Source organism: Leucopleurus acutus (genome assembly GCF_964270905.1).
Source record: "Leucopleurus acutus genome assembly, chromosome: 1".
Taxonomy (NCBI): domain Eukaryota; kingdom Metazoa; phylum Chordata; class Mammalia; order Artiodactyla; family Delphinidae; genus Leucopleurus; species Leucopleurus acutus.
The window spans coordinates 202,726,237-202,742,745 of NC_139142.1; the positions used below are offsets into that span (position 1 = coordinate 202,726,237).

Sequence of the window (16,509 nt, forward strand, 5' to 3'; positions counted from 1 at the left end):
TCTGTCACTAGGTCAGCCAGGCAGACTAGCACATTCGGGAGGTGTGTATTCATTAACAGAACGTGCAAAAACAGGCATCTGTTGTCAGGGAGCAGATAACATGCCCTCCCTGATTGTGGAGAGCGTTACACAACCTGCTCTGTGCTGATGCAGACATCATAATGGTTCCTAATAAGTAAACTTTTCCTACCAGGGATATTGTAGTTTCCATATTTTTTTCAATTAAAATGAAGTACTTTCCTACTGTCTTGAGCAAACTATAAACGTGGAAGGTTAACCTGCACAAATTAAAGAGACACATATAAAAACGACGGCACGTCACTGGATCTTTGAAACTATCCAGTCTGTCTCTTGGACTGTAAAGTGGGCCTGTGGACCCCCGGGCACCTGTGCGTCTGTTGTAAGCATCGTGAGCGTTTATGAAGGGACAACACCTCGTCGTGATGGCTAACATTTACAACTCCACAAAGGATTGAGCTAAACCTTTATTTTCATTATCTTAGTTAATCCTCCCAGCAGCCCAACAGTGCTGAGAACGTTATTATCTTCGCGTGTCAGTGAGGAAACAGGGGTTAGTTAGGCTGAGGTCCCACCACAGGTAACGAGCCAAGTCGGGATGCAAACCCAGGTCCCTCACAAGCCAGAACCATACCACCACGGCCGCCGTAAAGACGATTAAAACGTCCGGACGAGCACTTTGAACGACTGCTTTTGACTCAAGCAAGTTCCCACAAAGACCCACCTAGGGAGAGACTTCAGGGCAGATCTTCTTCAAGCCCAGGAGGGAGGGGCCTTTTCCCAGAATAGGTGGGGAGAGGAAGCCACAGGAAATGGCCAATTTATTTTTCTCCAGACACAGTGTTTATGTGATGGATATTCTGAAGACAGGAGTTTTCCCCTTTCGGTCGCCTGCTGCTTTGGTGCTCAGGCCCAGCCGGGAGCAGGGGTGGAGGGGAGCTCCACCACCCGAGAGCCGGCGGCTCCCGGGGACCCCTCCGTCCAAGGGTCCAGGTCAGTCCAGGGACCAGCGGCCACTTGCACTCCCGAAGGCCAGCGTGAGCGAATGAAAACGCCGAGGGTGTCGGTCACTGCTGGACTTCATTCACTGCTGAGGGCCACGAATAAGAGCCCCATCTTCCCCCACCAAGAAGAGGCCGGGCTTCCCACGTTGGGATAAACAAACTGAACATTTCAAAGCCACCGGTGAGGTACTCACCGCAATTTGCATACAAATGCCAACCAACAGCCTCCTGTGGTTAAACAAGGTGGGTGAGGATGTCAGGGGTTTATGGTCCACCTCTAGTGCTTGTCACAGGCCAGCGCCTGGAAAGACTGACCTCCTAACCTGCTTCACAGTCAAGCGTCAGGCCCGGGAAATGACCCTTGACATTTAGCATCCCGCAGGGACGGACGACCCCCGTCAGACGGCCCCCGCCAGCAGTGCCACCTCCGTGCTTCGCCCTCCTGTGACATCGTAGCGGGACACGAAGAGTCCCGGGGGAGACCCGCAGGATCGCTGCCACGGCAGATTCTGCAGAAAATGTGCCTTTGAAAATGCTGGCCGACACCAGTGCTGCTTATGAAGAAATGGCGTTCCTCTTTTCCACACTTCACTCGTATTTCTAACAAACACTGCTGGCAGCGGGTTGACGTCGCTTTGAGCCAGGACTCATGGAAAATATAAATACAGGTACATACAAAATGTTTTTAAATAAATAAAAGAATATGGGACACTAGAAATAATATGAGGATTGGAAAGGCCTTTACACATACATCTTAAATTTACCTTTGGTTACTTATCTATGCATGACTAAGTTTCTTAAGAGAAATAATATATATATATATAATATAATAAACTATATAATAATAAAAAACAGTGAAATATAAAATATCAACTACATTATGTATATTAATTATATTAACTAGTAATATATTTATATGATATAATATATTAATAAAGTTAATGTTATGAATGCTATATTAATTATATCATATGTTGGATTATATTGATTATATTAGTATAATCTATAATAGTATAATAATTATATTACAATAATAAAAACTATATAATAATGTAATTAAAGAAAAGCTATACAAAGTCTAAATTTATAAAACTGCAAATGGACGCACCAGAACCCCTTGGCTTTTGAAGTACAAGCATTTTCAGATGAAAATGCTAAACGTTTGAAGGGGGCAGGTAATTTATTTATAACTTTTGGTGTGTCCTTGAATAAAAGACACAGCAGACTATTCTTTGCTTTTATTATAGCATCTGGTCAGAGGCTCATTTCCAGGAGAAGAAAAGGAATTCGCCAAAGCTGCCCCAGTTGCCCCAGTCGCGGATGAAATAGTGTGTCCACCTGCAAGTTCCAGATCCCTGAGCTCTGTGATGAGCACAGCTCTCGGGCACTTATTCCTGACTCCTTAGAGAAACCATATTTGATGAAAATCTTGGATATTTAAAAATACTAAAATGAAAGTACAGCTCTTGGTTTCATGGTGGGGGGAGGATATACTTTCTGGTGAGAATCAGTTTCCTTCAATTACCCTGGAGGCTGTGCTAACATTAAAAGGTGGCTAGCGGACTGGGCCACGCCTCAGTGCTTTCTCCCTTCGCTAGCAATCTGCTTTCCTTTAGGCTTCCCAGAGAAAAAAATTACACATCTGGGAAACTGTAGTCTGGGGTAGAGAAACAAACAGAAAGACGATGTTTCTTTATTTACTGACAGTCTAAATTCAGATGCCTGTTGACAAGAAGCCTTGATCTGTCCTTCGTCTCACTCTCTCCTTGGATTGTGGAAACCTACAAAGGTGACTGATGCTAGCTCCTCCCCACGAGGAGTTCACAGTTTAATCCCTAAATCCAGGTGAGAAATAGCCCATTCTCCAAGGCAACCGTGAGTTAAAGTCTATGGGATCAAAATTACATCCACTGCATTTAGTGAAAAAGGTTTCCACCTGGATGTCTAATGCTTGAAAAGGCAGAAACGGCTTGACGTGTGGTGTTTCTCCACTGTCCTCATTAGTCCCCAGGGAAATGCCAAGGGGAAGAGACCAGGGGTAAGGAGTTTTCTGCATTCCTCTTGGTTTTGACTGCTAACACAATTTTTGTCCCATTAGGTCTGTAACGCGAGATCTTTCAGAGTAAACCCACACGACAGCCTCTGACCTGATTAATTCATCACAACTAACACAGTCTTCAAGTGTCTAGAAACGAATCACTGACAAATTCCAACATCTACTTACACGCCCCCCTGAAATCTGTTAAATGTACAATCACTCCAGGATTACAGAGACCATTTGGCCGCGGCATGGCCTGTGTGTACACATACGGTGTGTGATAAACAGTTATGCACTCGTCTTCCCAGAGTTCTGCTCAGGCTTAGTCCAATAGCAATCTAATCTGCAAGATACAGGCAACTAAATGCAATTTGAAATAGCCCCCAGAGGCCGTCTGGCCGCTGGCTATTAGGTAGACGAATCTCCCTGAAGTCTTGAGGAATCTCCTTAACTGCCTTGAGATGTTACCTAACTGCTCATTCAAAGTGTCTCCAAGATTGCTCATCAATACCCATCTGGTTATCCACATTCATATTCACATAAAGGGCAACGCTTGCGGCTGTAAGGTTGGCAGCCCTCCCCAAGTAACAAAAACTTCTAAAGGTTACAAAGCAGAACCACTGGAAAATTGCTGCCTTGCTGCAAGTAAACCCTACTATCTGGTTAAACTCAGCTCTGTCCCCCTTCCCAATTCTATCTCCAAATTTCTGGAATGGCAGACAAGCGAACGATACCACCGCACTGCAGAACCGTGCAGTGTTAGCAAATTAACAATCAGAGGCTCTAAGGCTGTGGTTAGTCGAAAACTGTACCTCAAATAAAGAGTTGCCAAAACTTGAAAGAGCATTTAACTTCATTATTGCGTTGGAGCTCAGATTCTCAGATGGAGGGTCTGTTTTTTTGGTCAGCAGTGAGGGCAACGCCCACAGAATGAATTGGGTGGAAGGAAGGGAGCGAGTTGGTGTTGCAGCAGTTCTTTTTCTCGTGATGACTGTGACCCACAGAGTAATAACTAAATTAACTTCATCCAGGGAAATTAAGTAGATTGTTTACTAAGTAGGGAGCCCCCCGAAAACATTCACAAAGTCCTCCAAACCAGTGGAACCGCCGTATTTTGTCAGGAACACCTATGGGGCCGACTGTAATTGATGGTAGCACTTGCTCAGAATGCATCAGACACAAACTGTTCAAGCAATTCTGACGCACTCTGACACCTAACTTGGCTTTTGTGGTTTTCTCAATGGATTAAGCGCCTGGAGCAGCTGAAACTCTGAGAGAACTTCCTCCCGTCAAACATCCAACGGGATAGGTGCACACAATGAAAACGTTCCTATCAGTGCCGTCCAGATTATCACAGAAGGAAACAATTACAAACCAACATGATCTGTAGCTAGGAGAGGCTAAAAGCAGTCAATTGAAAGTGAATATTTAAAAAGTTAAATCCAGTCTGCAGGCAACTGAAGAAGGGCTTGCAAACCTCAAACATGCAAAGATCTGAAATACTAAAGAGTAAAATAAAACTATCCACTGTATAAATAACAGGTATCAGTTCTCCAATTTTGAGGATTTGGTGGGGGCGGGACTTGAGTTCATCCAAGACTCGTGTATTAGCAGGAATACCGCCTCCTACACCTCCTCGCAAGAATCACATAAGGTGTAATTACAGCCCCCGTTGTGTGGGTAACTGAACTGAGTATCCAAAGAGCCCAGGTTAATGTGCCCAAGTTCACACGTCTGGGAACAGAGGAGCACAGGAACCCAGGCTGTGAGACCCGCAAGTGCTCTGGACTGCTACCTTGGATGAGTTCAACCTCATCACACCACGTAGCTTTTGTATGTTTAAAGTTATTTGGGCTAAGAGACACAGAAGAGGAACAATTCGAGGCTCTAAGGAAAAAAAGCTGTCCTGGCCCCAAAAAGGCTAGTTCCAGACTCATGATACTAGACGCCACTGCTTTCAAGCTTTTAGTCTATAATCAAGCCATATTGAAACCAGATTTACAAGCTCTTCAGAGGAGAGCTTTGTGATTTTCTAAAGCAGACATGTTTGGTATTTTAGGAGGGAGGTCAAACCCCCTATGGTGCAGTGTTTTTAATAAAATCAGTTCAGCAGAAATTAGAGACACACCAGTCAATTTCTAGGAAGCCTCTGAGCCATTCAAGATAAGGGAGGAAAAATCACATAAAAGATGTAACCACGGACAGATCAATTTTTTCAAAAGGGGCAGAAGTGTTTAAGGGGTGTACGTACAGAAACATCATGGCGAATTTGGTCCCATTTGTCTCTGGTTTGGGCAAATTTCCACTTAGAAAGGGAAGATTACTTTTGGGGGGAGTTCTATGTCAATATTAAACAAGGACCGCTCCTGGTAAGCCCAGCCGTGTCCTGACACCTCAGAGTAATGGCAAACATCTCTATGAGGGAAAGACAAACAAATCCATCACCATCCTTACATCACCGCATCAGCTAGGTCATTATTTCATGAAGGGTCCTCTGTCTCCGCTCTTGGCAACCTCTACACTCTCGTAGGGAACCAACAGTAGACACTATATTTAGTTCTTAGAAAAATCAAAGTGGAGAAACCTGCAATATTTTCGTCAAAAGTCCAAGTTATGTGCAGATCCGACTTTAAAACTGGTGGCAAGAACGTGTACAAATACTAACTAAGGAGATAGCAAAGGCAGAGGGTTTGTTATTACGGAAAGAGACAGGTCCTGCCTATTACGCGGCTACAACTTGAGGACACCCTGAGCACAGAGCCACCGTCCCACCAACAGGGAGGTGTAAATAGCCTCCTTTACACAAGAAAGAACAGGAAGCAGCTCAGCCCAAACAGAACCACGTGGAGACACTTTGTATTCACCTGCCACTAAACTTCCCTGACCTTAGCACCAGCCCAGATGCAGGCCTTCCTGGAGGATGGAATTCACTGATTTCAAAGTGTTTCCAAGAGGATAAATTTCAATCCTTCACTGTTCTATTTATTTCCTAATGAATTCCTGAGTTCCTAGTTAACTGGTATTTGGAAGAAATGGGGTGAATCAAGAATAAGAGCGGGCCAAGCAAGGGAACAGGCCACTTCAGAGTCATGGGACTTGCATGACGCGCTCCCTGACGTGAGGACGCAGAAGAGGCAAGAAGTCTTTCAACCTTCAGGCTACAAAATTACTGCAATTTGATCTAAAGCTTGGAAGAGGCGGTGAGGGTGGAAATTTCACCAACTGGCCATTTTGATCCGTTCTCTTAGGTTTGGAGAGTTAGGCCCCAAAATTCTTTGACTCCCTCAAAAATGGACACACATAAAACGTAATACCTTTTATAAATTGTAAGTCATGCGTGCAAGAATTGTCAACCTCAAAAAGCACAACACGAATGCCATTTATTAAAATGCATATTTATTCCATAGCCTAATTTGTTTGGGGCTGTGGTCCACTAGTTCCTAAATAACCTAGGTATTCATTTTTAGACTAGTCATTTCAACTCAGGTTCTTCCATCAACTGGGCGACTGCACCTGTCTTCTTAAGGGACCCAAATTATACTGATCATAAAATATCCCAGAAAAAAATGCAAAAAATCCTTTAACATTTGTAAAAGAAAACCCCACATGTACTCAAATATGCAGGCTATAGGTTAATTTTTAAGCAAAAGTTTCAAATATACAAAAGTATTGAGAAAAGAACCTACAAATTATTCTCACATTTAAGATAGCAAAGACCCATCTGGGGGAAAAAAGTAAACAAACGTGGCAGGGGTTTAAATTCAGGCTGGGCTGTATTGCCGAAGTCCTCCAGGAGTGGGAACACTGTTACATAGTGTGTTAGTGGCTAAAACCAAGTCTATTTGATTATATAAATAAAAGAATCATTTAGGGAGGAAATTGTTATTTAAATCTCGATATATAACGTTCCCTCTTGAAAATCTTTCTAAAGATTGAGAAGTAAAAAAAATAATAATAACACTGTGTAGAAGGAAGGCTTAAAAACCAGGAACATGGTACAATCATGTTTGGCTAAATTTGGGGTCCAAAATATTAAATTAGGTTTGAGACAGAATAAACTGATGAATTAAGAAGTAAAAGTAGACAGTGACTAACTTTACCAAAACGAAGTTTCATTTAGTAAAAGCTTTTTTTCCTTTTTTGATCGGAGGTAGACACATTTAAAAACATATTCCAGAGCACCTAGATCAAGTTGCTAAATACCACTCTTTGCTAAGGCAACTTCCGAAATTGGTCAGTGATATCTGACCTGGTATAAATAAGTTTCTGATTTCTATTAGATGAAAGTTAAAAACCAGCATTATCCTCACCAAAAATTGTGGGTAAGACACTGAATGATGGGCAGTACACCTTTAGAAATTCTCCACACTGTAAGAAAATGACACACGTGCCACGTAAGAAAAAACGAGATCTTGGTCTTGTTTAAAAAAATAATAAAAATGAAAAAGTTAAGCCAAAATCTATGGTTGAGAACCTACTCTGGGCGATGACGGGTCTTCATCTGTATCACTAATACGTAGTTCCTTACCTTTCCTGCTTAGTTTTTAATTTATGACAAGACACCGCCAAATTTCAGACAAAAAAAAAAAAATATATATATATATATATATATATATATATATATATATATACACACATATATTTTTTTTAACCTCTATGATAAATCAGGATGTAGGAGCTTACACAGAGCACACTTTCTTTTATTTAGGTACTCGATTCCAGCTCCCTCTGGATGCAGATAACCCTGGTAACAGTGTACAGAGTCTTCTCTTTGCTTTTTATACTTTTAAAGCAAATAATACATTTTGACTGTATTTAAGTCTGTGCAAATAATCCTTCAGAAGAAATATCCAAGATTCTGTTTGCAGAGGTCATTCTATCTCTCGAAGGTCATGACGCGAGTTTGTTTTTCTTCAGATAAAGTGCTCCCGGCCAGCAGAACTCAAAGGGCCCCAGAGGTCCAGTTCCGTGAGACCCCGTCATACGAACTCCAGCTTCCCGTGCCCACTGTACATGCCCCAGTGCACGAGCGACAGGATCCGGTCGTGGCTGAGGTCAGCCTGTCTCGTCTTGTCGCAGGTCAGACAGCAGTTCTCATGGCCGGTCACGGGCACCATGCACTCCAAGTCCAGCTTTGCCACCTGCCCCTTTTTGGAGTGGTGTCCGTGAAAGCTGTAGTGCAAACGGGACAGCATCTGCTGCCGCTGGTCCTGCAGCCTCTTGCTCTCGCTCCGCAGCATCCTCAGGGCCAACATAATCAGCAACACTAGGATCAGCCCCCCGGCGATGGGAACGGCGATCACCGCCGCCCGGAACCACAGCTCTTTGGAGGACGTCAGCTCCTGCACCTTGGTGATGAGGTTTCTGCTCCCGTCATGCTGATACCTGTTCCCTTGTCCTAAAGGAACACAAGCAAAACGATCAAGCCCTCCTGGAGACGTTCGCGGGCACCCCTCCGTTTTCAACGTGCCACCCCATTGAAGAGAAGCTTCCAATTCAATCAATATTTAGAACAGAAATGCTGCCAGTGTGGCAGAGAAGCTTCCAAAAACACTTGTTTTCGAACTGTCATTACGGATTAGTAATGGTCTCTTAGTGGCTTCAAAATGTTGGAAAAACAGGCAAAACCTATTACGCAGACAGGCATCTAACGCTCACGCGGACACGAAAGCTACCCAGTAGAGATGCCCCTTGCACCCAGCCGTGCTTCTCCCTCTGCTATCCCTGATTACATTAACAACAAAATCAGTGGAGACCAGGCAAGGGCTCGGTCAGAGGGCTTCTCCCTACCTGAGGCCTCCCCCTTGGGAGGGGCGAGGACGTCCTGCAGCCCCCTGTAATTGCACATGTCCTCGTGGCAGCACTCCAGCGTGGGCGCAGCGCTGCCAGAGTGGTTGCGGACCTGTCTGGCTTGGCAGACATCTGCTGTGCTTGCGAGAGAGTCCAGGCAGCCGTGCGTGAGAGGGGAATTTGTGTTCTGAGGATCAAGAAGTTTGGAGAAGCAGGCGCTCAGCTCCGATTTACACATGTAACCAGTAGCCACGCAGTGGGCGGCATCGCAGTAGCATCTGATTTCACCTGAAAACAAGGGGAAACTGCATCAAACTGCTTCAGAGACCAGATAAGGCATCCACGTAAGCAACTGCTCAACCCCCGATCTCAAAGACACTCACTTTAGAGAACATTCAGCTGAGGGCTTCGAAGGGCAGTCCGCGTGGACGGGGAAAGCCCTTTGTGCAAGCCGGTGCTTGAATCCCAAGCCAGGGAAATATCATCTTAGAAATGTATTAATCCACGTAGCAGAGAAAAGTTCAATTTAGGATAAGTTAGCGGATAATGAAAAATAACACTTTTGTTTCTGAAGCAAAATAATCACCCCCATGATTTCTCCTACCGTAAAAGGTAAATTACGTTATTCACTCAGTTAATCCTACGTGACCGTACAACGTGAGATGCTACGCTGTTAGATTCTGTCAGTGTAAGTATTCCATTGCAGCTGCTGAGTCGGTTACTACCTCAAAGGGCTGCACCGAGACGCAAGAGCCTTAGCTAACATCTCGTAAAGCTACTAACCAGAAACACAGCAATCTAGAAGTTGCTCCGGTCGGGGGGGGGGGGGGGGCTGAAAACTATGAAACTGGGTAGCTATTTGCAACCTCTCTAGAAAAGGCAAACTTTGCCTATAAAGATCTCTGCATGCCGGGGAGCTTTTAGTCAGTATGCTGTAAAACAGGAACTAGGCACTTTACAATTAGTGGTTTGCTTGCCAAAGTCAATTTCTTTCAGCCCAAATGGAAAGTCATAAAACTGGGAGCAGGGAGGAGGGGGTACAACTGCAAGGCTCACTCCCCCCCCCACCGCCCCAGACTCCCCAGTTTCATGTGTAATTCAACATGGGATCTAAAAGGGGAAACACTGAAACAGAAAAACCTCTGCTGGTTGAATGAAAAATCCTTAAGGAAACCTCAAATTTTTCTATGGGAAGTGATTAAAAGTTTCCTTTATAAAACTTAGTTTGTGAGTTGCAAGTCACAGCGCAAGATCTGAGGCTCCCACGTCAACTTCTCGTTGAAATTATCTGGCTCTGGGAGCGCTCGCTCACACGCTATCTGACCCGGTGGACGCGGCCACTGTCACCTGCCACGGCTGAAGCTGCTGTGAACTGAACTCGGGTACGCACCTCTCCCCAGCTTCCTCCTCTGAAGTTCGGCCTGGTTACAGAAACCGCCGCCCTGAAATTGAACACCAACACCGACGCGGGGCACCACCGCTTTACAAACCTCTTCCCAGCCTTGCCTTTCTTCCTCCCTCCTCCCCGAGTGCCTGAGTAAGAGGTCTCATTTAACTATCTGTCCAAACTCCAGGCCACCGGACGGAGCGCTCAGCCTTCACCGGCATCTGCTAATGCTCCAGGTCTAAAAATGCAGCCAAGTAAACACAGATCTTTGGCAACCTGGGTGCCGCCCCGCAAAGCCGGAGGTCTTGCTCCTGTCCTGTCCTGCTGCTGTCCTGGTCTGGGCCCAGGCCCCTTCTCCAGTAGGCAGGACCTTCCAGTCGGAAGCCTGCTTCGCAGCAGCTCTTTACTCCTCCTTCCACGCTTCTTTGCTCTTTCGCATAAAGCTCACTGGTCTGAAGAGGCGATGACTGCAGATCCCTAAGTCTGACAATTTCCACAGACAGATTGAAAGTAGACATAAAACAGATTAAAGTCAGTTTTGATCCCAGTCACTTCAGACCTCGTGCAGAAAAACAGCTGAACACAAGCAGAAGGCTGCCTCAGTGTTTACGAGAGCCTGTTTGAAAGACTATCTTTTCAGTGACCTAAAACAGTCTAATAAAATCTTGACAGGTAACTAGGAAAGCTCTAACAACTTTTTTTTTTAATTGGAGCCACATTTGAGCAAGTTGAATGGACTTTTGTGTTACTGTATTAAAACTCTATTTCTGCCGTTTCATAAAGTTTCTTCCTGTGGCACGTGGAAGGCCAGGAGGGGACTGGTATTTTGAAACAGGGAACAATGCTCTTCTGTCTGCCCCCCTTTCTAGTTACTGTATGTGGTGATTAAACAAAAATGTCTGCTTCAGTCCGGACGGCTACAGGAGAGACTGCGGGCTTCTTCCAAAGCGTTTGAAGTCCGCAGCAGTCAGAAACCTCTGATCCCCTAATTATATCATTATCAGGCACATAGTTTCGGTATCTGCGACTTATGTCAGCCGCAGTCCGGCCCCGCTCGGCCGGCCTTTGATAGGGCCAGGAGGCTCCCCTCTGCACCCCGCGAGGGCTGTTGTTTAGGGTTGATTACAGCCTTCCTTGCAAAGTAAATAAATACTGCAGCACATCATCCTCGCTGGCCTGGCTCATCCTTCAACCTCATGCCTGCTACATGGCAATTAGAGGAAAGGGGGCGTGGGATGCGGGGTGGGAAAAGCTAAAAATGCTTCCTAGTTTCTAAAAAAGTATCTGTTCGCAGAGCAAACAGCAGGGAGAGTTCCTGGCGAGGGAGGCTGGGGGACCTTGAAACCCAGAGGCAGTTGTTTGGGTTATTTCGACCTAAACGGCGAAAGCCTGCAGGGAAAAAAAGAAACTGACCGCTGCTTTTTTTTTTTTTCTTTTGAGTAGCGTTTATAAAATATGAGGTGAGTGGGAAACACGACCGCTGACAGAGCCCCCACCTCCCAACCCCTGAGAAGCAACACAGCCCACACTCCGGCACACACGCACACCCCTCGGACGGCACACACGCTCGCGGGCTCACAAGCACCCTCGCTCGAAGACACACACACACTCACGGACAGAGACACTGCAATACAGACACGCACTCGCAGCAGAGACACACTCAAATACAGAGCCGCGCAGACCACCGAGACACACACTCACGACGGAGACGCGCACACGCGGGCACTGGGCGACGGGGGCGGGGTCCGCCGTCCCTCCCGGCCGCCTCCGCCCCACACTCGGGCCCCGCTCCCCGGCTGCAGCGCTCGGAAGTTCACGACGGGCCGACCTGCACAAACACTGACAACCACTCGCCCGCAGGCTGTCACTCCATCTCCGCGCGTCGGGCCCGCGACACCCGGGGGCGGCCGCGAAGCCACCGCCGCGACTTCTAAGGACGGGCAACTTGTCGCGACCTGCGGGCCCCGCGAGGGAGGCCACCTCTCCCGCCGCTAACAAAGCCCTGGCGGCGGGCGCCCCGGGACCCCGCGGCCCTCCCCGGCGAGCGCGCGCCCAGCCGGCGGGCCGGCGGGCACCCACCTTTGGTGAGCAGCACGGCCATGGCGCAGAGTTCGAGCTGCAGCCAGATGAAGATGTAGCTGGAGTGGCGATCCATGGACGCCCCCCACGGCCGCGGCGCCCCCGCCGGCTCCCGGAGCCGCGGCGCAGCTGCAGCCTACGGCTCCCGGCGCGCGCAGGGCATGGGTGCTGCCCGGGGCGCGGGGCCGGGCCGCGGCCGGAGCATGGAGCGCGGCTGGAGGGCGCGCGGGGCAGGGTCCGACTCCGCAGGGCGCGCTCCTCTGCTCCGCCCGCTCGGCGCGGCGGTCGGGGTGGGCGCCCGGCTCCGTTCCCCGCGTTCGGCCGGCCACTCGGCGAAGGCGCGAGCGCCGGAGCGCGCAGACACCGCCCGCCGCGAGCTGCCACCTACACCCGCCCGGATCAGGCCGGCTCCTCGCCGTAAATAGCGCCCCGCGCTGGGAGCCGGCCGGCGCCGCCCCGCCCCGGCCGCGCCGGCGCCGTCCGATTGGCCGCCAGGCTCCAGCCGCTCCTCCCGCAGCCAGGGGGCGGGGCCGGGCGCGGGCTGAGGGCGCTGCCCCGCGGCTCCGAGCGGCGCCGGCGTCTGGGCTGCGGAGGGCGCCGGCCGTCTCCCGCGCTCCCCCTCGCGGAGGCCGCGCGCCCGTGACCTTCGGGAGCGGCTGGTTGAGCCGGGCCTCAGGCCATGCCTCGGGCCCCCGCCTCCGTGACCCTCACTGCGCTGCCTCGGGCCGCCGTGCGCCAGCGCGTGGCTTCCTTGTCGTTCCCCGAAACTCGCGAGTGACCCGCGCGGCCGCCTTCGGAAGCCTCCCGTCGCGCGGCGCGCCTCGGGAGCTCGGGGGAGCGGGGGCGGCCCCCGGCGTGGGCCCCGCGGGCCGGCGCGCGCCCGGGGAGGGCGTCCGGGCGGGAAGGGGGCGCGTTCAGCCCTCCCCCCGCCCCTTCCGCGCGTCCGCCCCGCCGAGTGATCAATAAGGCCCAGACAGGCTGTCGATCTGCAGGGGCCGCCGAGTTCTCCCGGGTAGACGGGACGAGTAGCCGGCCACAGACACTTAACGAGAATTAGCAAATCCAAAAGCGCCCGGCGCCAGCGAGACGACACTGGCCGAGACTGACACTCAATTAACCACCCCCCCCACCCCCCCCACCCACCCCCCCGAACAGTCGCAGGCAAACACACCGGCTGACCCTGATCAGTGCCAGCCCCGCGGGGAGCGCCCTTCTGAGATGCTAATTCACTGACTAGGACTTGGGGGGTTGCCCGCCACAAAGTGCCCAAAGGCGGTCCTGGGAGGGTTGCTGTTGTTTTTCTATTTTTGTGGAGAGGAAATTCAGTTTAAAACTCTTATCTGAGGGAAGCTCTTTTCTCCCCTCCCTCCCAAACCTGGGGTTAACAAAAGTCAACCATTTGCAAAATTTCCTTTTAGGATCAGCCAGCTTTTTGCTACCGGATAAAATGTCAAGGGGTGGGGCGAGGGGGAAAGGCGCATTTAATGCTAAGGCAGGAGAAGCAGTCAAACCCTTGAGGACTAAAGAGTGCAGAAATTAAGACTAAGAAGAAAAATATATATCTCTCTATATATATTTTGTATACATATATTTTTGTGTGTGTATATATATACACACATACATATATATGTCTCGACTGAAAATCAAGGCCAACCTTGTAAATTAATGTTGTAAGTCCACAGAGCTGCAGGATGTAGTTAATGAAATTGCCTTTGAAAAATAACGTGTATATGCAGAAAAAATAAAATAATTTCATAAACTGATGTTCTGTGCATTACCTCACTGGATCAAAATTGCGTCTAAAAGGAGAGGAGCGCCAGCCCAGCAGAAGTTTTAAGAGGCAGTTAAACTGGTTAGGGCACCAGGTAAGCAGCAGCGGGCGTTTCTTAAGTGGGGGGCTGCCCAGCAGGTCCCGAGGGGAGGTTTGGTTGGTACTTCCTGACATGTGAGTATTTGACAAGTTAACAGCTCTAAGGGGTTTATGCAGACAATACTTGTCCTGTAATGACACACTCTCTTTTAACTCTAGAGAGTCCATTATTAGCCAACAGGAAACTTTTCGAGCATATTCATTCAACTATTTTGGAGCGCCCACTGTAGGCCAGGCTCACAGCTTGCGGGGTCCAAAAGATGCCAGAACCTACATGGTAAATCACAAACAAGGGATGATGGAGATGATGTGCACAGTTATGATGCGTAAAGACAGCAGCGATAACTAGCCCAGGAAGGGAAGCAAGTCCAGAAGGTCTGCTGCAAGCAGTGACATCTGCCATGACGCCTAAAGAATGAAAGAATTGGGAGGGGACCATTACAAGCACAGAGGACCACAGGAACTTAGGCGTGAAATTCATTGGTCGCACGGGGGCATATGGGTGGTAAGTAGAAGATGGGTAGTTGGGACTACAAGCAATTCTTTGTTGCTGGAGCATAGATGTGAAGCAAGGAGTGGGCAGAGATGCACCAGAAAATAGCCATATCTACCTGTGATGCAGAAAAAAATGCCTGTTTAATGGAAGAGGGTCTAGGGGGATGCGCTGATGAAAGTCGTATTGTAGTAAACACTTTGAATGCCTTCCCAGCCCCCTTCAGAGAACGTCCCCTTTCGTTCCCTAGGCACGTCCCCTAGGGCACTGTGCCCCTCTGGCCATAACTAGTCACAGGACCCCAGTTGGACCAATTAGGTTCTCTCTTCGGGGTCTTTAGACTGAGGTGCTGGTCAGTCTCTAGAGGTCACTTCACGAGAGACAAACAAATTCAGAGTCCACCTGTCTGCAAAGCAAGAAAAAACGGACAGAGATGTGCAGGGTGGCAAAGACGTAAGTCCAGATGGATTCCCATTCCTTGGCCTAACTTCCGGTCCTTAAATTCCATGTCAGGGTTAACTCAGGCTCCTCGATAAGGTCCTCTCGTTACTTAAGGTTCTTTTACTTTCAACCCAAAGGGTTCATGCTCTGATACTTACCTTTTACTGAATTAACATCAGTTGCTGTTATTCCAGGATGTGTACTTTTTTTGTTCCAAATACAATTCAGAATAAGAACATCGTGATCAGACAGTGATTCTGCCTCTTCCATTTTCATTATTAGTTTAATGGGCAGGCTTTTTAAATGGCTAAAAATTCATTTTAAGAGAAACAAGTCTGCACTTTATCTAAGGGTTTTGGAGCAGACATGGACTTTTCAACTAAATGAACAAGAGTGTTTGAATCAATATGGAAAATCAAAATTTGTTTATTTAGGGATAATATGTCAACTATGAGGCCGTATCAATAGCTGAAAGAATAAGCAACCATTTTAATTCAATTTAAGGCTCAAGGAAAATTGCTTCTCTACAGAATTTTACTTGTGTTTTGTATGTAATTTGGTTATTACTTTCCCACAGGTAGGTTGATAAGTAGAGGGGAAAATAGTAATATCTAGTGGGATTTTTTTTTAATTTAAATCAACAAATGAAATCAATGAACAATTTCTTTTTACTCTTATGAAGGAAATTGTGAAAATATAAGCTGGGAACCAGCTATCTATACCCAAGAACAGAAAGCTGATTTTAGACCTAAAACCCGAAATAATTAAACATTATAAGAGTTTTATTTTATTACCTTTGAACAGTGTTCTAGATATGATATATACGAACATATATATACTATATAATCACAACATGCCACTATGATGCATTTTCATGGTTGTCCTATACACAGAAAAACTCTAAATTTTATTTTTCTTATAAATAGGAAAAAAACTACCTCAAGGGTTTTTATGTCCCAAGTCATTTTGTTAACAAAGCTGTAGATACTCTAGCAATCTCTGCTTACCCAAATAATGCCATTGTTCCCCCAAATTATATGTGATACACCATTTCAGCAATTCCTCTCTCCACGATACAGAAGAAAAATAACTCGGTACATTTTGTTCAGAAGCAGTTGTGTTCAAGTTCCCGGCTAGCATACAAACTCCTGCAGTCTAGAGATAGACTCTAACATTTCTCCCTGTTATACAAATCTTCTACCAACCAACAATCCACAGAGGTTAGATAACACTTTGAATTCCCAGGAGCAGTTTTGTTTTTTGTTTTTGTTTTTTTAAAGTCATTTGTTCTCAGGAGTTAGGAGTGCAGGGCTAAAATTTACTTTCTTTGGAATATGGTCAACGGTGAGAGATTAGCCCAGCCCAAAGGAATGAGTGTCTAGTGAAGTT

General features: G+C 47.4%; 1 protein-coding gene across 1 annotated transcript; it reads right to left on the bottom strand.

Annotated features, from left to right (window-relative positions):
• Window positions 1-7,715: 7,715 nt before the first annotated feature.
• BAMBI (BMP and activin membrane bound inhibitor) lies at window positions 7,716-12,701 on the bottom strand. Its single transcript, XM_082834229.1, has 3 exons — window positions 12,317-12,701; window positions 8,851-9,138; window positions 7,716-8,458 (listed from the first exon to the last, which is right to left on the bottom strand). The coding sequence occupies exons 1-3, from the start codon at window positions 12,390-12,392 to the stop codon at window positions 8,040-8,042; spliced, it is 783 nt and encodes a 260-aa protein (XP_082690355.1). The 5' UTR covers window positions 12,393-12,701; the 3' UTR covers window positions 7,716-8,039.
• Window positions 12,702-16,509: the final 3,808 nt, after the last annotated feature.